At 45.9% G+C, this 22,293-nt stretch overlaps 1 protein-coding gene across 6 annotated transcripts in view; it reads left to right on the top strand.

The window, feature by feature from the left end:
- LOC146798510 (cytochrome P450 2F2-like) overlaps nucleotides 1-22,293 on the top strand; it is a 443,597-nt gene that overhangs the window by 120,449 nt on the left and 300,855 nt on the right. For 5 of the 6 annotated variants that reach the window (XM_085625789.1, XM_085625794.1, XM_085625792.1 and 2 more), the window contains exon 3: nucleotides 4,235-4,397. In XM_085625789.1, coding sequence (XP_085481915.1) covers nucleotides 4,235-4,397 — 163 coding nt within the window. Of the gene's footprint in view, nucleotides 1-3,394; nucleotides 3,465-4,234; nucleotides 4,398-22,293 lie in introns of all 6 variants that reach the window. The other variant, XM_085625790.1, reaches the window with a different exon arrangement.

Raw genomic sequence — 22,293 nt, forward strand, 5'->3', positions numbered from 1 at the left:
TGAAGTTCTGCTTTGGGCTCCGAGTAGCCCCAGCCTTGAGCATTGACTGCACTGAAGATCTCGGGCCTCCACTCCACGAGTGACCCGTGGGCCAGTTTCCAGTGCAACCGCTCGAGGCTCCTTCATGATCGCTAGCCCGTTGGCTAGTGGGTCTCCACAAAGGTAACTTCTCTTCTGCTTGGGCTTTCCTGGTTGCTCCAGACGTGCCCTGACTTACCCTTGCTGGGTGAGTCCGTCAGACCTTGCTGGTCTGCACTGACATCCTTCTTCTCTTTCCACAAGACTTGCCGTTGCCAAGGCTTGTTGGGTCCATTCTGGTCACCGACACCGCAGCACTCAACAGACTTTGTGGGACAGCTCGTATCTGGCTAATGAACTTCGTCGACACCTCCTGGACCTCGTGGCTGAAGAGTCAAGACACCCGTCAACTCACCTGAAGCACCCGACATTTGTGGGCATTGGTCCATCCTGCCCTTGGTCACTGGCAAGTGACCCAGACTCTGTCCCCTCTGTTTTCAGGTTCCTTACATCCTAGATCCAGGCTTGCATCTCTTTGGACACTTCTCCTCTTCACGGCAGCAGCCCTTCTTCACCAGCTTCCATTGAAATCGATGACGCGACCCGACATCAAAAGACACCTATGCACCCGGCTTCCCTGGGTGAGGTAACACAAGTACTCCGGTGCTCCCATGAGTGCTAGCCCTAGAACTGCTTAAGTCCAAAAGGGTTTGGTCCTGACTCGATTCTAAGTGTCCCTAATCTTTAAATTTCCAACCGCGACATTGCCCATAGAAGCTAACGGGAACCCGCGGTTGTGTTTACACACTGTACACGGCCTCTGTGGGGCCCCTGTGTCACTACCTTGGGTGGTTCCTTGGGGTCCCAGTGATTCTACAGGCTCTAGGCCTTGTGTCTAGTTCAGTCATGTTCTTATACCACTTTTTTGGTATATGGTTTGGTACGCCCCTAGGGCCCAAACGTGTATTTGTGCTAATATTGTTGATAACTAACTTGTAACCTAAGTATTTCGAACTCCAGTCTCATAAAGAGACTAGAGGGGTGTGTTTGATCTTAAATACATATATTTTAAATATATACCTGGTGTGGTTGTCCTTTCTTTTGATCATTCAAGAGATTATAGACTGGTAAAAAAAGCTGCTTTACATTCCTTCAAGACTTAGCCTGAAGGCTGCTCTCCATAGCTACCACTAGGATAGCTTTCAATAAAGGTTGTCCTTAACCAATCACCATAAGGGGTTGTTTGGACTGATACAAGGTGCACACTAGAACTAGTGGACAGCATATATCAAGCCAACTTCTCACAGTGTCCAACCATGGTTCCAATGCAATAATCTTCAAATTGTGTCTACATCCTGTCTGAGATGACTCTCATGGCAAAGGGAAAAATTTATTTTTGAAAATAAAAAAAGAAAACAGTTTGTTGCAGGGCTCCGTCATGTTGATGGAGACCAGCACCAAACTGCAAAAAAGCATTGTGAGGAACCGCTGTGACAGAGATTCTTGGCAATGCTTTAAGATATTACTGTCTTTTTGCTGGTAACTGGTGGACGGTACCTCTGCCAGGGGGATAGAGTAATTTCTTCTGTTGCCAGGTGGAGAAACAGGCAATCGGCCAGATTTTAATCTTGCCCCAAATGCTGACTTCTGTGCGAAATCCCAAGTAGCCATAAGATATTCACCATTCTTAAGAGCCATTGTTTAGGCCGAACAGCATTGCTGCATGCAGCTTAGTTACTGTCATGCACCATAATCTTTATTAATAGGAAAGCTTTGACACACGTTTCTTTTCTTTACAGGTGCAAAAATTCTTAAAGCAGGAATGTAATCTATGAAGTGCCTTTCGGTCTGAAGGATCTCATGATTCACGAATGCTAAAAGAGTGGAAAAGGCAATTGGTTTCTCTTTGATGTGGCAATGGATGTACACATGCAAAAAAAAAAAGTTGATGGACAGAATGCAGAACAATGTCATACATTCACCCCAGTACAGAGCTCTGGGCCTAAAGTCATCATTTTTTTGCTCACCATGACATTCCAGTTTGAACCCAGCCATATGAAAATCAGTCTTGACACTGTGCCTCATGGTAACAGTTCAGCCCAAACTGCCAAGCCAGGTCCTCCCTGGACTGGAAACAAGCATCCTAGGACCAATTTCGGGGTTTCACCCCTCTTCAGCCAGGATAGCTTGATTCCAGTGGCATGGAGAGCACAGGACCCACGTCTGGGCATACCCGTCCCACTCGGGGTGAAAAATGCAAAAACAACAGTTGATGGACAAAATGCAGAACAATTTCATACATTCATCCCAGTACAGAGATCTGGGCCTAAATTCATCGTTTTTTTGCTCACCATCCCATTCCAGTTTGAACCCAGCCAAATGCAAATCAGTCTTGACCCTGTGCCTCATGGGAACAGTCCAGCCCAAACTGCCAAGCCAGGTCCTCCCTGGTCTGGAAACAAGAAACCTAGGACCGGTTTCGGGGTTTCACCCCTCTTCAGCCAGGATAGCTTGATTCCAGTGGCATGGAGAGCACGGGCCCCACGTCTGGGCATACCCGTCCCACTCGGGGTGACAAATGCATAAACAACAGTTGATGGACAGAATGCAGAACAATGTCATACATTCTTTGTTCGCCCTAAGTTGGCAGGGTATGCCCAGACGTGGGTCCCTTGCTCACTTTGCCACTGGAATCAAGCTAGCCTGGGTGATGACGACTGATTAGCCAGAAACCGGTCCCAGGATGCTTGTTTCCGGTCCAGGGAAGACATGACTTGGCAGTTCGGGCTGGACTGTTCCCATGAGGCACAGGGTCAGACTGATTTGCATATGGCCATGTCTGAACTGGGGTGGCGGAGTGAGCTAAAGAATGTGGTTTGATGATGGATTAAACCCAGATCAGTTTACTGGGGGTGAGTGCTTGCAATGTTCAACACTCCGTCCATCATCCCCTTTGGTTTTTCAATGGATGTACACAGGCATGCTCACATATTTTTCCTGCCATATCTGGGTGCAACCTGCCTTTTTCCGTGTCTCCTATTTCTGTGCACTATTTTCCTTGTGGTGTTGCTGCCATGCTGTACCTGTCCTGAGCAAATAGGGAACGTTTTGTGCTACTGTTCGGCTAGTAACTGGGGCATAGAAGCGAGGCTTGCACTGCCTTTGCCTGTACCTGTTCTGTATATTTAATAGAAGCTTGCAGTGCTGTAGTCCAGCGGTGCCTGCTGTGGGTTGTAAGGGAAGCTTCCAATATTGCTGCCGACAGCACCAAATCCATGTGTACCTCTCTTCTACTACAACTGATCTGTAAATTATAATAAAACATGTGTGGTGGGTGGCAATTTTGAAAGTAAATATTAACATTTTTCTTTAATAGATTTACTACCGCAGCACTAAGAGGCTATTCCCAAAATGTTTGTTTATATTATTATTTGGCTGCGTACAGGGTAAGTGATTACAAGAATTGTGGATTTAATTTTCAAAGCTCTAAATATTTTACATTGGAATATATTTAAATATAGAACTGGATTGCATGGGATTTCTTTCGAAGCAAACTTTTAATAACATTGAAAGCAATGTATTTTCTTACCCTGCTCCCTTCTTCCCTGTTCTCTTGTCTCCTGTATTTTCTCCAGGGTCCCATATGCCCTTCTACTCTTTACCAGACCAATCTGGGTTATCTCCGATTATTTCCTCACTATTTCTACTTCTTCGATTCCCTTTGTTTTATTTATCATATCAAACTGTAGTCTCTTCTATGTTATTCTCTTTTTAGATATTGCTGTTCTCTTTTTACATATTATCACATTTTGAACTTCCCGAACTACTGCTATTTTTGCTCACTTTTGACCTTAGCCACTTTCTAATTATTCCCTTCGTTATGATAACTGATGTCAATAACAATGCCATGAGTGATGTCCTTACTAAGGGCAATTGGCACCTTAACTCCCAATGACACTGCTTCATTATCACAAGCTTTCTACCTTGTCAGGAGATATCTGTGACCCAATATTAAAACAGTGCAATTGCTCATTGAACAAGCATGAAAAGATACCGAATCCATAAGAAAAGGATCATTGTATATGAAAACACTGTCTCTCCTAAGACTTTATTCGATCCACTCTCACCTATTTTCCAAGTTATCTAAGGAAAGACTGTCTTCATGAAAAGTCACTTGATGGCAAATAATTGCTCCATATGGATTGTGTCTTTCCAGCTGCACAAGAAGTATGGTTCATTGTACACGGTCCACCTTGGACCTAAGCGATATGTGGTGCTATGTGGATATGAGACTGTGAAGGCTGCCCTAATCGACAGTGGTGACGCGCTCAATGACCGGGGACATTATCCTCTCTTTTCCAATTTCACCAAATGCAACGGTGAGTACAGGGCTTCTGATAATTACATTTATTACTAGTGATAGACAAATCATACAAAGGTCATATTTCTTTACTCTGCCAAATATTGCATGCAACATTTGGAACCTTCACTGATGTTTGTCCTACAATGCTCTTTGTAAGGGTATGACTGAATGTTGGAGACAAAGCATATTCGTACCAGCCTTTTCCTATATATACTACACTGAGGGGGAGGAGTCAAGGGGGGAGATTTACTAAGATTTTGCACCGTGTTTGCGTCACAAAAGTGATGCAAAATGGTTCAAAATCTTTTTTTCCTAATTAACTTTCCAGCGCTAAACATGTTTAGCTCTGGAAATAACGTAAAAGTAATGCGAAGAAGCGCATTGCGCTGCTTCGTGGCACTTTTCGCCATGGGGGCGTACCAAGGGTGGTGCATGCAACCACCCAAGGTTTCTCATGCTAAACCCAATTTACTAAAAACAGTAGATTAGGTTTAGCGTGAGAAAACTGCGCCCTTTTCAACTAGGCGCAAGGAAGGAGAAATGTTTCCATTTCTCCTTCCTTTTCCGACTCTTCGGACTATGAATGCGTGCTGCACTGTACAGCACGAATACAAAGTGGGAAAAGCTTTCCCTTGTGTCGAGCATAGTATTTTGTACGGCAAGGGTACCCTTCCTGTACAAATCCTATGGTACACTCATGCACACACCCTAGCACTGCGGGGCTAAGGTTTGCACATGGCGCAGCTGAAATCAGCGCCGGGGCAAGAGGAAGGGGAGGAGAGAGCCATATCTTTGAAGATATGGCGTTCTCCTGCGCCCTCCTTGTCACTCAACGCAGCGCAGCCTCGCGGGGGTGTTGCGCTGCATTGCGTGAATTTTTAGTAAATCTCCCCCAAGGTATTTATATCTGGGAGCTCCTTAGGAGATTCAAAACTATGGCACACTGGTCTGAGTGTATTTTCAGGGCATGTTCCTGTTTTTTATGCTTTGGTGGTTAACATTTGAACTTTGTCTGTGTGAATGAGCTATGTGTGTTTCCCCTGCTGGACGGGGAATGGGGTATGGGGGTAATGTGTGGAAGAGGCCTTGAAGGTTTGGCTTGCATTGCAGACTGGCTATGATCGACATAACAGAATGTTGAGGATAGCTCTGGCTGAAAGTTGTGTGTAATTTCACAATAAAAGGTGTTAATAAGTGCGTGCTAACAATTATGGAGATTACTTCTCACTATCATTGGTAATATGTTCATGAACACTAAAGTGGAACAATCAAACATCTACACTAAAAAGGACCGATGATCAACAAGGTTCAGTCACAGCTGAATGCAGCCCACATAAAAGGAGGTAAAAACGAGGAGAAATAAAGATATTTCTCCTCGTTACACCTCACCCACGTAGGTGTATCTTTTTGGTGCCTTCCCAGGTTTACCAGGTTTGGTAAATCTGGGAAGGCGTAAAAAAACATGGGAGTTGCATGGGCACACAATGCCCATGGAATGCCTCCATGGCGCAGAGTACTGCAGCACAGAGATCTGTGCTGTGTTGCATGGTACGCCATATTTTTTAAGCCATTCAGAATCATGCAAAATGACTTTGCGTGGCTTCAAAAATATCACTTTAGGTTTGCGTCGCTCTTGCACCAATTAGCAAAAGCGACATACACCAGGTCATAAATATGGCCGTAAGTGATTATGGAGAGAAGGGGTCATGGTTGCCTGATTGAGCCCCAGTGAGCATTACAGCTTGCTACAGGTGGTGTCCAGTAGTATACTTGTGCCTGGTATTCACAAGTGCAATTCTATACCTCAGAGAATCATCGACCCTGAACTTTGAATAACAGAGTTTGATGGGACAATTTATCGTACTTTGTATGCCACACAAGACTGAATAGTGTTTGGGTCTGAATTGACCTACGATTCAATGAATATTAGGAAGTTGCTCCGCCTGAGCATAGTTATTAAACCTGAGGTTAAATCATGATTACTTCCATATTTTCATTGTGTAGAAAATCCTGTAAGCAATGTAGTGCATCCCTGTAGAGTTGTTTCCTCTGTGAGTACAGTGATATTGTCTGCTGTAATAAAATACTTATTTCTATCTAAAAGGACAAGCATTCAAATGGAAAGTACACTATTGCTACAACTGTGTTGTTTAAATGCTGAGTCTCTCCCCGCCACACTACCTCTCTGATATGTCTTGTACTGCTTGTCCTCTTAACTGAGTCAAGTGTTGCAAGCTTGTACATGGCCCTGTTTGCACAGCCACAGTAGGATGGACTGCAGAACTCCTGTGGCAAATGATCACAACTATTACAAATGGGGCCTAGTAGCCCCTCTGTTCCTCGTGGCACCCTAAAGGTAGACTGGCATGCCTCAATGTTACTAAAAAAGGGAGCTCAAATGACAATCACCTTTGTACTACTTCTACTAATAGATGGTGTTTTGTCTATGTTACATCAATATGTAGAAAGCTGTAAAGGGATCAGGAGGGAGGGAGTTGTTTAATATATATAACACAGTGAAGACCGCTTCTAGAGTATGACCGAGTATATGTGAAGTGAAAAGTGCTAAAGTGGGCATATTACAAAAAGTGACGGACTGGCATCACACACCACCTGGTGTCATGCTTCATCATCTGCCAGTCCTCGCCCTCCAAAAACCGCGTTTGGTGGAGGGCGGGCATACACCTAAAGATAGGGATGCACTTCTAAACTAAGTGGGGGCCCAGAGGGTAATGTGAGTTTAAAAAGCCATAATGGTGCACCTGACAACTTTTTATTCTAATGTGGTGACTAGATGGAAATAAAAACGTAAGTGCGGTGAATAGGGACCTTAATTATCCCATCGCCGCTGTGTTAAAGGTCGACATGTTTCTGCCAGTTGTCCAAAATGGTACGTGGCATCCATCAGGACCAAATAGAGAAAGGAAGGGCTCCTAGTCTGATCAACGACTATCCACTGCGTGTGGTGACCTATGGTCACTCAACACTAAGAGGGTACATTAACCTGTGAAGAGAGAAAACACAAAAACAAACAATAATGAAAATGTGTAGATTTTACTAAAAAACATAAACTCGGTCAAAACAATCATGAGCCATACGCATACGTAAAACTGTAGTGTGTGGCTATAAGGTGAGCTATACAGTGTCAGACATCTGTGTTCATTCTGACAAAAATAGCATAATAAGACATTATCTATGGTCTTACCCTGCTCTTTCAACCTACTTGCCCCATGGGAGTTGGAATGAGGAGAGCCCCTGTAGTCAAACTCTAGGGAATACAAGAGAGTGACTAATCAGAGGCATGCTAGCAGAAAACACTGTGGGCCATCTCAGGAAGATGTCCTGGAAAGGCCTTCTTTCCTCATACACACACACACTTACTTCATCAAGGTGCGCTCTCCACGGAATCACCTGTAGATTATACGTCCATCCTCCCCAGCGATGGTTTAGCACTGGGAAAGAGGAGTTTAAATAGTGTCTAGGTAGTGGGCGTGACCCAGCAATCAACCTACTCATGCTCAGGTGAGGTGGCGCTGCGTGATGACATGCAGTTTCCTGTGTCCCGAGCGGCGGTGCCAAGATGTACCTGGACTTGCCTGGAGTGGGGCGTGCCTAGAGAAGTGGTGAACGCCTGTCTCTCCACACTTAAACAGTGTCTAGGTAGTGGGCGTGACCCAACAATCGACCTAATCATGCTCAGGTGAAGTGGCGCTGCGTGATGACATGCAGCTTCCTGTGTCCTAAGCAGCAGTACCTAGATGTGCCTGGACTTGCCTGGAGTGGGACGTGTCTAGGGTAATGATGACCGCCTATCTCTCCACACACGGAGTGGAGAGGCGCATTAAGACTATCTGAATAGGTCAGGGAATTGCGTGAGGAAACGTGAGCCTTAAGGGGGCATGACTGTAATGCCAACAAAGCTTACGCATGGAAGCGTGAGCGAAAATTTTGCGAAATGAATTGCACAAAATCACGTGAATGGGAGAGCGTGCCGGTATTATGCTGATTCCCAAAGCAACCACTAAAACACAAAGGCTTAGTGTGCAAAAAATAGGGGCAAGAGGTAAAAGAGGTAAAAAAGGTAAAAAAGGCGGGTTGCCGGTGAAGAGCATGCACTCTATGCAATTTTTTCCAAGTCAAAGGCAATGCACGGATATTGTAGTGATTCAGGCCTTCAGGGACAGAAAGGCTATTTATTCATCTGGAGCCACGGGATGTCATCATTAAGGCCACGTTTCCATGATTGTAAACGAAACACCCAGCGTTGTTACCTAACATGAAGGGCATGGGAAAGATCCCCTTTCCTCTTTTTCATCACTTCAAGTACAGTCCATTTAAGATCACGGTCTGTATGGTTTTTCTCGAGGAAGTGTCTTGTCAGTTTTGTATTTTCTTTTTTGCAGCGTAAAGTGCTGCGATGTTCATTGATGCGTGTCTTGACCTTTCTTGTAGTCATACCCACATACATCAAGTGGCAAGAGCACATCAGGAGATACACAACGGTCTCAGTGTTACAATTGCTAAAATTGCGCAATACCCAAGGTCTGTTTGTGCCTATGTCGACCTCTTTCATTGTGCTGGTGAATTGACAGGCCACACATGTGCCACATGGTGAATGTCCCTTGGGGCGGTCGTGGTTCCAAAGGGTGGACTGATCGTCTCTGAACGATGAGGGATTTTTGGCATTGACTAGTTTGGATCCATGCTAGAACCACTTTCACAATTTTGCGATTGGTTCCTTAAACCTATTGTTCAAACCTCTAAATCCTATCTTCGTGACACAAAAGATGTCTTATGCCACCTTCGGGATATGTCTATTAATCCCAGTGAAGATATACTGATAACTATGGACATAGAAGCACTCTACACGAGTATCCCACAACAACGGACACTGGAAGTAGTTGAGCAAATACTCCTTGAACAGGAATGGAACTATGTTACACCAATCAGCTTCATTATGGAATGTGCCGAAATTGCCCTCACTGAGAATTTCTTTGATTTCAACGATAATATTTACCATCAAATCCAGGGCACTTCGATGGGCAGTACCTTTGCCCCAAGTCTGGCATGCCTCTACGTCCGCCAGTTTGAGGAGGACCATATCTTTGCAGACCATAACCCATTTCTCACCAAGCTAAGAACTTGGAAACGATTCATTGATGACGTCCTGATTGTCTGGAGCGGTACAATGGAGGAAGCAACTCAATTTGTGGAATGGGTGAATGGTATTGACACACATCTTAGATTCACACACACAATAGATAAAGAACACGCTACCTTCCTTGATTTAGACATCCAGCTCACGGAGGAGGGCGTTCGAACTAAGGTCCACACAAAACCAACAAACAAAAACAGTCTGTTGCAGTACGAAAGTTACCACCCTAAATCCCTCAGGCAAAATCTCCCTGTGGGACAATTTCTGCGCATCCGCAGAAATTGTTCTGATATATCAGACTTTTTCTCACAAGCGGACTCACTCGAGGAGAAACTTGTGGCAAGACACTACCCCAAAAAAGTGGTACGCAATGCTAAGAAACGTTTAAAAAACAACCATCGAGAAGCACTCCTGGAAGACATACAAAAACAAAAAACAGACAGGACGGTCTGTGTTACGACTTTTACACCAACCTCGAACAAAATCCAAAACATAGTCAAGAAGAAATGGCATATCCTTAATACAGGCGCTCTCACATGGGCTCAGCCCCTTTTTGCATACAAAAGGAGCCGCAATATTAGGGACGAACTAGTCAATGCCAAAAATCCCTCATCGTTCAGAGACGATCAGTCCACCCTTTGGAACCACGACCGCCCCATGGGACATTTACCATGTGGCACATGTGTGTCCTGTCAATTCACCAGCACAAAAAAGAGGTCGACATAGGCACAAACAGACCTTGGGTATTGCGCAATTTTAGCAATTGTAACACTGGTAACGTTGTGTATCTCCTGATGTGCTCTTGCCACTTGATGTATGTGGGTATGACTACAAGAAAGGTCAAGACACGCATCAATGAACATCGCAGCACTTTCAGCTGCAAAAAAGAATATACAAAACTGACAAGACACTTCCTTGAGAAAAACCATTCAGACCGTGATCTTAAATGGACTGTACTAGAAGTGATGAAAAAGAGGAAAGGGGATCTTTCCCATGCCCTTCATGTTAGGGAACAACGCTGGGTGTTTTGTTTACAATCATGGAAACATGGCCTTAATGATGACATCCCGTGGCTCCAGATGAATAAATAGCCTTTCTGTCCCTGAAGGCCTGAATCACTACAATATCCGTGCATTGCCTTTGACTTGGGAAAAATTGCATAGAGTGCATGCTCTTCACCGGCAACCCCCCTTTTTTACCTTTTTTACCTCTTGCCCCTTTTTTTGCACACTAAGCCTTTTATGTTTTAGTGGTTGCCTCGGGAATCAGCATAATACCGGCACGCTCTCCCATTCACGTGATTTTGTGCAATTCATTTCGCAAAATTTTCGCTCACGCTTCCGTGCGTAAGCTTTGTTGGCATTACAGTCATGCCCCCTTAAGGCTCAAGTTTCCTCACGCAATTCCCTGCTCTCCCCATATTCAGATAGTCTTAATGCGCCTCTCCACTCCGTGTGTGGAGAGATAGGCGGTCATCATTACCCTAGACACGTCCCACTCCAGGCAAGTCCAGGCACATCTAGGCACTGCTGCTTGGGACACAGGCAGCTGCATGTCATCACGCAGCGCCACTTCACCTGAGCATGATTAGGTCAATTGTTGGGTCACACCCACTACCTAGGCACTGTTCAAGTGTGGAGAGACAGGCGTTCACCACTTCTCTAGGCACGCCCCACTCCAGGCAAGTCCAGGTACATCTTGGCACCGCCGCTCGGGACACAGGAAACTGCATGTCATCATGCAGCGCCACCTCACCTGAGCATGAGTAGGTTGATTGCTGGGTCACGCCCACTACCTAGACACTATTTAAACTCCTCTTTTCCAGTGCTAAACCATCGCCGGGGAGGATGGACGTATAATCTACAGGTGATTCCGTGGAGAGCGCACCTTGACGAAGTAAGTGTGTGAGTGTATGAAGAAAGAAGGCCTTTCCAGGACATCTTCCTGAGATGGCCCACAGTGTTTTCTGCTAGCATGCCTCTGATTAGTCACTATCTTGTATTCCCTAGGGTTTGACTACAGGGGCTCTCCTCATTCCAACTCCCATGGGGCAAGTAGGTTGAAAGAGCAGGGTAAGACCATAGATAATGTCTTATTATGCTATTTTTGTCAGAATGAACACAGATGTCTGACACTGTACAGCTCACCTTATAGCCACACACTACAGTTTTACGTATGCGTATGGCTCATGATTGTTTTGACCAAGTTTATGTTTTTTAGTAAAATCTACACATTTTCATTATTGTTTGTTTGTGTGTTTTCTCTCTTCACAGGTTAATGTACCCTCTTAGTGTTGAGTGACCATAGGTCACCACACGCAGTGGATAGTCGTTGATCAGACTAGGAGCCCTTCCTTTCTCTATTTGGTCCTGATGAATGCCACGTACCATTTTGGACAACTGGCAGAAACATGTCGACCTTTAACACAGCGGCGATGGGATAATTAAGTTCCATATTCTCCGCACTAACGTTTTTATTTCCATCTAGTCACAACATTAGAATAAAAAGTTGCCAGGTGCACTATTATGGCTTTTTAAACTCACATTACCCTCTGGGCCCCCACTTAGTTTAGAAGTGCATCCCTATCTTTAGGTGTATGCCCGCCCTCCACCAAACGCGGTTTTTGGAGGGCGAGGACTTTTTGTACTGTGCCCACTTTAGCGCTTTTCACTTCACATATACTCGGTCATACTCTAGAAGCGGTCTTCACTGTGTTATACATGTTAGTTTGGAGGCTGGCCGTCTTCTAGTGCCCTACTGCCTCTGGTTCCTTCCTCAGGCCTTTACCTGAGGTCTCTAGTGGTTATATAGTTGTTTAATATAGCCAACACATTAGCTATATGTGTGTCTTATGCTCTTATCTGTTTTTTTACACATTGCCATCAGAACCAGAGAAGGAGCAAAATGCTTTTTCTAACAGCACTGTTTCAAATATCAACGGAGTCAGGTTCCACAGACACCTGTTAATACTATTTCTCCCATCAACCTAGTACTTATATCTTTGAACTGGGGTTTCTGATTGTCAGAGTATGCACCTTGTGCAGGCAAGAACTAGCACTCTAGTCAGGGTAAGCTTGATACACACTAAAAGATAATCCATGCAAACCCTCTGGTAGCTAGGGACAAAGCAGCCAGGCTTATCTAAAGAGGCAATGTGTATAGTATTTGTGCAACACACGAACACAAAGTAACACAGAGAAATGTAAGTTTAAATTTTTAATAGTTAAATGTTTGAATTTATTATAGAATGATTTTTTATTTTAAATTATTGATATATATATACGTATTTTATTTTTATATAATTTTTATTGTTTAAAAATTAAATAAAAATATTAGTTCATAAATTATTCTTAAGTAAATATATGTATATGTTTGTGTGTTTATATTCTTTTAAATTAAGTTTATTTGTTATATTTTGTTAAAATGAATATTAAGGGGTCAATTCCGATCCTGGATTTTTGTTTCCCGTACGACTCGTATCTGTATTTTTTTACGTACGAATCGTACAAGTCCCGTACAAACGGCGAAGTACGATTCGTACGTGGAAAATACATACGAATCGCCTCGGGACAAGTCTATGACACGTCCCCGGACAGTTTTACTTACAACTCGTAAAACTGAAGTTAGAGCGCGCAAGTACGATCCGTACCGCCAGTCCAAAAACACAAGCGCATGGAAAAGGCCACGTACGGAGCGAACTTTGTACGACCCTCATCCCGAGTACACTTGTGCCATGGGGAATGAGTCGTACGGCCCCCCCAGCCTCCCACCCCTCCCGCGTACATCTGCACCGTACCCCCCACCCCCGTATGTATGGACCGTACCCCCCACCCCCCGTATGTACGGACTGTACCCCCATATGTACGGACCGTACCCCAGGCGTACCCCCACCCGCGTATGTCCGCACCGTACCCTGGGTGAACCCCCACCCGCGTATGTCCGCACCATACCCTAGGCGTCCCCCCCACCCGCGTATGTCCGCACCGTACCCCAGGCGTAACCCCACCCATGTATGTCTGCACCGTACCCCAGGCGTACCCCCACCCATGTATGTCCGCACCGTACCCCAGGCGTACCCCCCACCCGCGTATTTCTGCACCGTACCCCAGGCATACCCCCCACCCGCGTATGTCCGCACCGTACCCCAGGCATACCCCCCACCCGCGTATGTCCGCACCATACCACAGGCGTACCCAAACCTCGCGTATGTACAGACCATACATACGTGAGGATTGGGGTACGCCTGGGGTACGGACCGTACATTCGCGATGATTGGGGTATGCCTGGGGTACGGTGCGGACATACGTGGGTGGGGTTACGCCTGGTGTACGGTGCGGACATACGCCGGTGGGGGGTATGCCTGGGATACGGTGCGGACATACGCGGGTGGGGGGACACCTGGGGTACGGTGTGGACATACGCGGGTGGGGGGTACGCCTGGGGTATGGTGCGGACATACGCGGGTGGGGGGGACACCTGAGGTATGGTCCGTATATACGGGGTGTGGGGGGTACGGTCCGTACATACAGGGTGTGGGGGGCGGTCCGTACATACGGGGGGTGGGGGGTACGGTCTGTACATACGGTGCTGGGGGGTACGGTCCGTACATACGGGGGGTGCGGGTACAGTCTGTACATACGGGGGGTGGGGGGTATGGTCCGTACATATGCAATGTTGGGGTATGCACCATACATGATGACATGTACGATGTGGGTGATGGCATCTACGTCACGTAGCAGGCCCCCTTTTCCTCGTGCATCGCAGCGTACTTAGCTTTTCCGGCACTTTTTGGCTCCCGTAAAAATATAGCCGTGTGGAGTGCTGTAGGTACGAATCGTACTTGCTGGTCCTTTATACGCTGCCTGACTCCGTGCAGACGTCGCGTATGCGCTGTCCAGGATCGGAATTGTATGTATTTTTGTGCCGTACGGTGTTTTTTACGATTCGTACGGAAATGGTATTTCTGTACGAATCGTACTTGCTGGTTTGTACGGTGGAATTCCCGGGTACGAGTCGTAGGGAGAAAACGCTCCGTACGACCATTTGTACCCGGGTTTTACAGGATCGGAATCGGCACCTAAATGTAATTTATTTTGTTAAAAATAATATTAATATTTACTATATAATATTTTATTTTATATATATTTTTAAATCGATATTTTTTACATCAAAATTTCTTACCTTGATATTTTTGTACTTACCTGTTAAGTTATTGGAGTCGATATTTTTGCAGTCGATATTTTTTTTTTTTTATATTTAGAATATTGATGTATGATACATCGATATTCTATCAGTGAACCATCAAGGCCTAACTTTTATGAGTAAAACAAGACCAAAATGACAAAAATCCAATATATGGAACCAAAGTCATGAATTTTTAAAGAACAAATCAAAAAGTAGTGCTTAGAAGCAAATAGCGCTTAAGAGTTATTTGAGGTCAGGCTGAATGAACAAATCCAAAGTTCAGGCAGACCACGATGAAGAGCAGACCGGCTACAGTACTCATGCAGGTCCTGTTAAAAAAGCACCTTGGATGAAGCAAGCGACAAGATCGAAGACTCGAAACGTTCGGTTGAGAAACATGCAGGTGATGAATGGTTTTGTTTATGAACCCCTTTAAAAAAAGACGCTGCATCGTCCTCCACCCACACTGTCCTTCATGGTCGAGCCGCGCAGTCTGTTGAAGTGATATCATCCATCCGTTCCTGCGTCGGCGTCAAAGGGCAAAGTGTCAGTTCTGATTGGCGTGAAGTCCGCATTGCATCAATTTTGATGGTTCTGGACAGCAGAAGTCACCTTTCAAGGGCCCCGGACTGGATTGGCACCACTTCACAGGGCAGGACTCACAGATGGCAGAGTCCAGGTGCTGTTGCAGGGTTGAAGGAAGTATTTGATGGCCCATATGCCAAACAGGTGAAAACCAATTAAACCATGTTTAGAGAAGACAGCACATGTGCTTTAGCACTGGTTACCAGTGGTAAAGTGCTCAAAGTCCCAAAGTCAACAATAACAAGGTCAGAAAAAGAGAAGGAGAAATGCAAAAAGTTTGGGGTGGCCCTTCAGAGAGGGCCATTTTCCAACACCATATATCATGTGCCCTGCCACCTCTTTGTCGGGCCACTAATTTGACTTGACACCCGCAAAATCCATCCGTGTTCCCTCGCCAATGCTTTCTTTTTAACTGCTATCTGGGAGCCGCTTTTCAAAACTTTGTAGTTACCGCCAGTTACCGCTTCCAGCAGGGACTGCAAGGGCCAGCCTGCCAAGCGGCCGCTACGCCACCAACATTGTGGGGAGGCGCCTGGAGGCGCATACGAATCTCTCATGGCTCCCGTGGGAGACGTTTTTCAAAACTCTGTAGTTGCCGCAAGTTACCGCTACCAGCAGGGACTACAAGGACCAGCCTGCCAAGTGGCTGCTACGCTGCCAACATTGTAGGGACACGCCTGGAGGCGCATAAGAAGCCCGCAGGGCTCCCACAGCGCTGGACGTGCACGGGCGTGCTCTGTGTCGCACCTGGGCGAAGCCCCTGACAAGGGCGGGCCAGTCTGTGCCTGTCCGAGACCGGACAAGGCTGGGCCTACCATCTTGGTTTCATCTTTCTAACTTCCTCAAATTCCAGTACTCTGCCATAGCAAGGCCGACCATCTTCCTGCTCCTGTTCCAGCTTCAGTTCCAGTAGGAGCGGCAGAGGACCAGGTAGGGAGACAGTTCCCCTTATATTTATCATCATAGACTCCTGTGAATAGTTAGCTGGCCGTAGAGCCGGAATTTTAGCAATTCAAGGGACTCGGTTGCCGGAGTAACAAGGCATGTGTGCCTAACTATCTGTTTATGTATCAGTAGACACAGACCCTGTCCCTGGTTGTTCTTGTGCTGAAGACCGTTAATTAGTTCATCGGCTTGAGTACTACATGGGGAAACGTAAGGTGTCTACTGCTCCAGGGAGGGCCACGTTTGGCATCATAGGTACGGCGGTGATCATGGACTTGTTTCTGCAGCGGGCCACAGCTATTAAGATTGAGCTAGTAAACCGGCATCTCTCCAGGTCACCTGTAAATGCCCATCCTCCCTTGCCCACATGTATACAAATGTCTATGGATAGCACTCATAAATTATTAAATAACTCCAGGGTGCAAGAACCTGTTGGATCAAACCTGTTGCTTAACTGGCTCAACTGGCCAGCACTTACCCCTTGTAAATGTAAAATGTAAATGTAAATGTCAAGGTACTTATAGAGCGCACTGTCACCAGACGGCCACCTTGCGATGTCGCCTTTGCGGTTTCCTGGCACTGATACTCATTCCGCTGTGGAACCCCTCCTGGCTTTCCCTCTGAAGTGTCCACTCCTGGGCGCCCCCAGGGTGAAGCCAGGCATCCTTAGCGCTGTTGGGGCCGGTGTGGAGGCTAAGCAAGCTATTGCCCAGAGTTGCAGCGTGGGGCCCGTGATTAGAATAGGCAACGAGGCGAGAATAGACATGTCCGAGGAAATTGAGCCCGAGCACCGCCGAGGCGGGAATCGAACCCTGGTCCCTGGCCAGAACTCTGCTTCAGGGTCTGCCGCTCTAACTATTGAGCCACACTCCTCCACCCTTACACCCACTATCGTGGTCAACAATTCCAGGGGGGACAACGTACCTTCAAACCAGGGGGACGTGGTGGCTACTTCTATTAATCATTCAAGCAAACCATTAGCTGCTGGACTAGCTATGCGAGGAAGACTGGGAGGTGTTGAGTCAGTTAATTAACGGCCGGCACAAAAAGAAAGGGCCAAATGCCTGGGGGAAAGGCCAAAAGACCAAGGGCTGACTTGACAACCCAGAAGTCCCTAGTCGAACAAGCATTGACAAAAGCAGACCTGATGTGCATACTAGAATCCTTTCTAGACTCTCTGAAGGCCATGATGGACTCTAAATTGGGCTCTTTAATCCAACGTCTGATTGCTATTGAAAAGGAACTTTTTGACCTCAAATGTTGTGTACCGCTAGGAGGTGCAGCCGCCAACCTGGAATCAAGGCCAGTAAGGGCTCCCCCAGCACCGGATTGCCCCACCTTGGCAGCCCCACACATGAACACTAGGGAACTCTTAATTTCCCCTTTAAAGTCATCAAGGGGACAGGAACATTCCTGTCTGTCTCGCCCCCCTCTTTGATCCATACAGCGTCTAAACTGGGCACAATTCTGGGCCTTATGGAAAGATCGGCTACACAGGATCAACCCATTCTGGAGAGTAATACATCTGGGGAGCAATCTAATGGGGGAGGGGAGGGCCCTAGGCAGAACTCACCTATTATTCAACTGCCAACAGCATCGACCCCATATGTTGTGATATTGGGGAGCGTGCCTACTCGCCCTCATGGCCCCAAGGAGGATTACTCTCAAGTGAAGAACAAAGTATTATATTGGTTATCTTGCATTTCAGTTTTAGGAATGAGGGTAGAGAACAATATTAATATGGTGCGAAGGGTCAACTGGGTTGGCAGTTCTCATAAGTCCTGTAAGGTTGACTGTGTTATCATCAATTTTAACAGACCCCACATCGCTGAAAGGATTTTGGCCACAACTTTGAATAATGCCTCTTTTGGTCCCAAGTCACCCTTTATGGCTTTACGTCTCGTTTTTTTTAAACCAAAACTACTGGGGCGGAACTATATGTCTAATGCTATTAGGGCCCCATTGAACAGGCGGACATCATTATATACAGCTCTCAGGAACTTGAATCCAGATTTGACTCCAAATCAAAACCATTGGAATCGGACAGCACATGGCCGGCAGGAGATATTTCCTCCCTTCATGGAGCTAACAAACCGATTTGCACCCCTGGCCGCTTTCGATGCTTGTGACTGACTCAGTGGGCCGGCTTATACGAATCCAGTGACATTTACTAACCAGAGGGAAACTTCAGGGCCGAGTAATGGGTCTCTGGGTGGAATCAACAGAAATGTTATATCCTAGAATATTGCTGGTTTAACCAATAAGTTCTCTGACCCTTCGTGGATTGCGTTTATAAAACAGTTCAGCATGGTTTGTTTGCAGGAGACGTGGCTGACTGAAAGTAGTTTACCATTGGAGGGCTATAATTCTTTTTTTGTCCTGGCTACCCCCTCACCTGTAGGAAGATCAAGAGGTGGCCTTGCAATTTATTTTTCCCTGGCAGTAGAATGCAAACTATTGGTTCTTCCTATAGAGAGCCCATGTATACAGTACCTGGTACTCTGCAAGGAGTCCCATAAATTGGGTCTCATCAACTTTTATAATTCAACATCCTGCGCCAAGGGTGTGTGTAATATCTCCTTGTTGGGCTCCTTGGTAAGGCAAAATCTTAATGTTGCTTTCCAAAATGTTATGATTGCCAGGGATTTTAATATTCACCCATTTGGTGACCCCAAGGTATCTAGATTGGTTTATGTGGGTTGCCCACGTGTGAGAGGAATCCATTTTGAAAATTCCCTACAAGGGGAGACATTGAATGGTTTCCTCCATGAATTTGATTTATTGTCCCTTATGTGTTTATCGGACTCCTGTAGCAAGGCCGTTGTTCCATCTCTTAAAGGGAGGGGTAGTGGTTCATTTATAGATTTTATTTTGGAATCATTACCTCTACTAGAACTATTCACAGAATTCGCTAAACAAGTGAGTGTACACAGTGACCATAACCCTCTGTGCATCCATCTTTGTGGGCCCTTTCTGTTACATAGAGGGGGGGTTGAGCAGAGTGAGGTGGTGAGACCAACAGATGGCGGGAGATGGCTAAAATGGACCCAGATATCCCCAGATGCATTTTATGAGTCAATATCGGTCTCGAGTGCTAACAAGTTAGCCCTGTACACTATTCCGTCTACGGCACCGGGGGAGGTTATTAGTGCTTTAAAAATGATTTCAGATAAAATAAGTGATTTCCTAAGTGCCCGGGTTCAGAGAATTGTTACTCAGATCCCCAGATGGTTTGATTCCCCCTGTTCCCGGGCAGCAAGGAAACTGCGGGAAGTCTTAAAGAGGAGCCAAAGAGAGCCTATATTAGTTATATCCTGCCGAAGAGAGTATAACGCGAAACTGGCAATGCGTAAGTCCACTTTAAAGGAGGGAGCCTGGAGGGAGTTAATCGAGGCTAGCACGTTGAAGGACAGTTCCAGATTCTGGAGCATGATTAATAGTCCCTTTTTAAACCATGAGGAATGAAGTGCAGTAGGTGCCCCTATCACTGAGGGGGAGTGGTTGCTCCACTTTGAAGCCATGTTTGAGTGTCCCCCTGAGCTAAATTGTTCCTTTGCCCGGGAGGCAGGTATCCCTGATCTGGTTTCTAACTTAAAAGAGGTCAAGGATGGTATTGTCGGATTGTCAAGTAACAAAGCTCCGGGACCTGATGGCATCCCATCGGATCTCTTTAAATCAGATCCAACCTTTTGGGCGCCGGTTCTCATGGCAGTCATAAATGCAGCAGCAAAATCCGGTTGCCCTGAGTCTTGGGCTACCTCTATAGTGCCTGTTTTTAAAAAAGGCAATCAGGATAGTACTCATTGTTATAGACCAATTTTTCTGTTGGATTCGGTAGTTAAGGTGGGGGGTCGAGTACTCTTAGATAGGTTGACTACATGGAGAGAGGAACATGGCACTCTATCGGACATCCCGTGCGGGTTCCGCCCTGGGCGGTCCACTGTGGCACAGTGTCTCAACTTATCTATGATTTTTAACAAATATACGGGTGCCCACCCTGGCACTATTTATTTAGCATTCATGGATCTGTCTTCCGCATTTGATCGCATGAACAGGGCCAAACTGTGGTAGACCATGCCGGCTATGGCAGTAGATGACAATATTGTCTATTTTTTGGAAAATCTCCACCAAGCAACAAAGGCACAGGTCAGATTCTCGCAAGATTTTAGAGTCTCCCGTTATTTCACCATAAAGAGAGGAGTCCGCGAAGGGTGTATTTTAGCCCCCTTTTTGTTTAACTTGTATATTAATGATCTGTTTAAAGTCTTATTGACTACAAGGGTTGATTATCCGCAGGTAGGCCGTCGTGGTCTGCCAATTTTATTATATATGTATGACGTGGTCCCTACACCTAGGACTGCTAGGGGATTACAGACACTGCTTGACTCCTTCTCTGCTTTCATGATGGATCAGGACTTATCAATAAACAACTCCAAATCTTATGTGATGCAGGTAGGCCTTCGCACGAAAAAGACCTCTCAATTTAGGGTCTTCTTGTATCTGGGGGTCATATTGGATCAGCAGATGAAATGGGGCCCACTAAAACAGAGAAAGAGGGGAAACGTAGTGCGGGCAAATACGTCCACTTTTAATTTTGCTTCTAAATTAGGCAAGAGACCGATCACTGTACTTTTAAAGATATATCAGGCTAAGTGTGTCGCGACAGTCTCTTACAGTAGTGAAATATAGGGGCATGTCACCACAGACGAGTTACAAGTGGCTGAGAATACGTTTTTGAAGTGTCTATTAGGTGTGCCCCGTGGAACATCTAACATGGTGGTACATGAAGAACTGGGGGTCCCGTATCTGTGTGACAAATTGGCTCTCCGCCATTAACATTTTAGCTACAAATTTGGTGGAATTAAGGATTGTTGCTGACTCAACTGATATTGAAAGAGTGTTTGACCCTTGACTATGCCCGTCACGTACCATCGCTTAGGCACATAAAGAGTAGCTTTGCAAGACTAGGAAGAGTAGAATTATACACTAATCCAGAAAAGATAACTAAAAAGGACTTTGGGTGGATAAGGGAGTCCTTTTACAGTCTAAGGAAATTAGAGAGGGAAGAGCTGGAATTAAGGAAACTGAGGGGCCCATTAGGATGTAGGGCGGATCACCACCGCCTGCATGGCGGTGGCGATCCGCCCTACATCCTTCCCTGCCCATCACCCATTTCCCTCCATCATATTTGTATGGCGGGGGGGACCCCGGCGGACGGACAGACCGTCCACCGGTTTTCCGCCGGTAACACAGGTGACCGGGCAGAAAAGGGGCCTGCTATGGTGGCGGTGTCTGTTAGACATATTAGGAAGGCTGCGGGCACCAACATTTTCCCTACTGTTGCACTCACTAGAATTGGAATAGTAATTTGTACCACTCCGCTATCTAACACTTTCTCTACTGTTGCACGCTTTGGAGTGGGTATAGTAATTTTTGCCCCTCCGATATCCAACACTTTCCCTACTGTTGCACTCATTGGAGTGGGAATAGTAATTTTTACCCCTGCACTATCTATCATTTTCCCTACAGTTGCACTCACAGGAGTTGGAATAGTAAATTAAATTCCTCCGCTATCCAACACTTAACCTACTTTTGCACTCACCTGAGTAGGAATGGTAATTTTTACCCATCCGCTATCCAACAATTTCCCTACTGTTGAACTCCCTGGAGTGGGAATAGTAATTTCTACCCCTCTGCTATCCAACACTTTCCCTACTGTTGCTATCACTGGAGTGGGAATAGTAATTTTTACCGCTTCGCCATCCAACACTTTCCCTCCTGTTGCACTCCCTGGACTGGGAATAGTAAATTGTACCCCTCCAATATCCAACACTTACCCCACTTTTGCAGTCACTGCAGTGGGAATAGTAATTTTTACCCCTCCACTATCTAACACTTTCCCTACTTTTGCAGTCTTTGGAGTGGGAATAGTAATTTTTGCCCCTCCGCTATTCAGCACTTTCCCTACTGTTGCACTCATTGGAATGGGAATAGTAATTTTTACTCCTCCACTATCTATAATTTTCTCTACTGTTGCACTCAC

Source organism: Triturus cristatus, chromosome 9, assembly GCF_964204655.1.
Source record: "Triturus cristatus chromosome 9, aTriCri1.1, whole genome shotgun sequence".
Taxonomy (NCBI): Eukaryota; Metazoa; Chordata; class Amphibia; order Caudata; family Salamandridae; genus Triturus; species Triturus cristatus.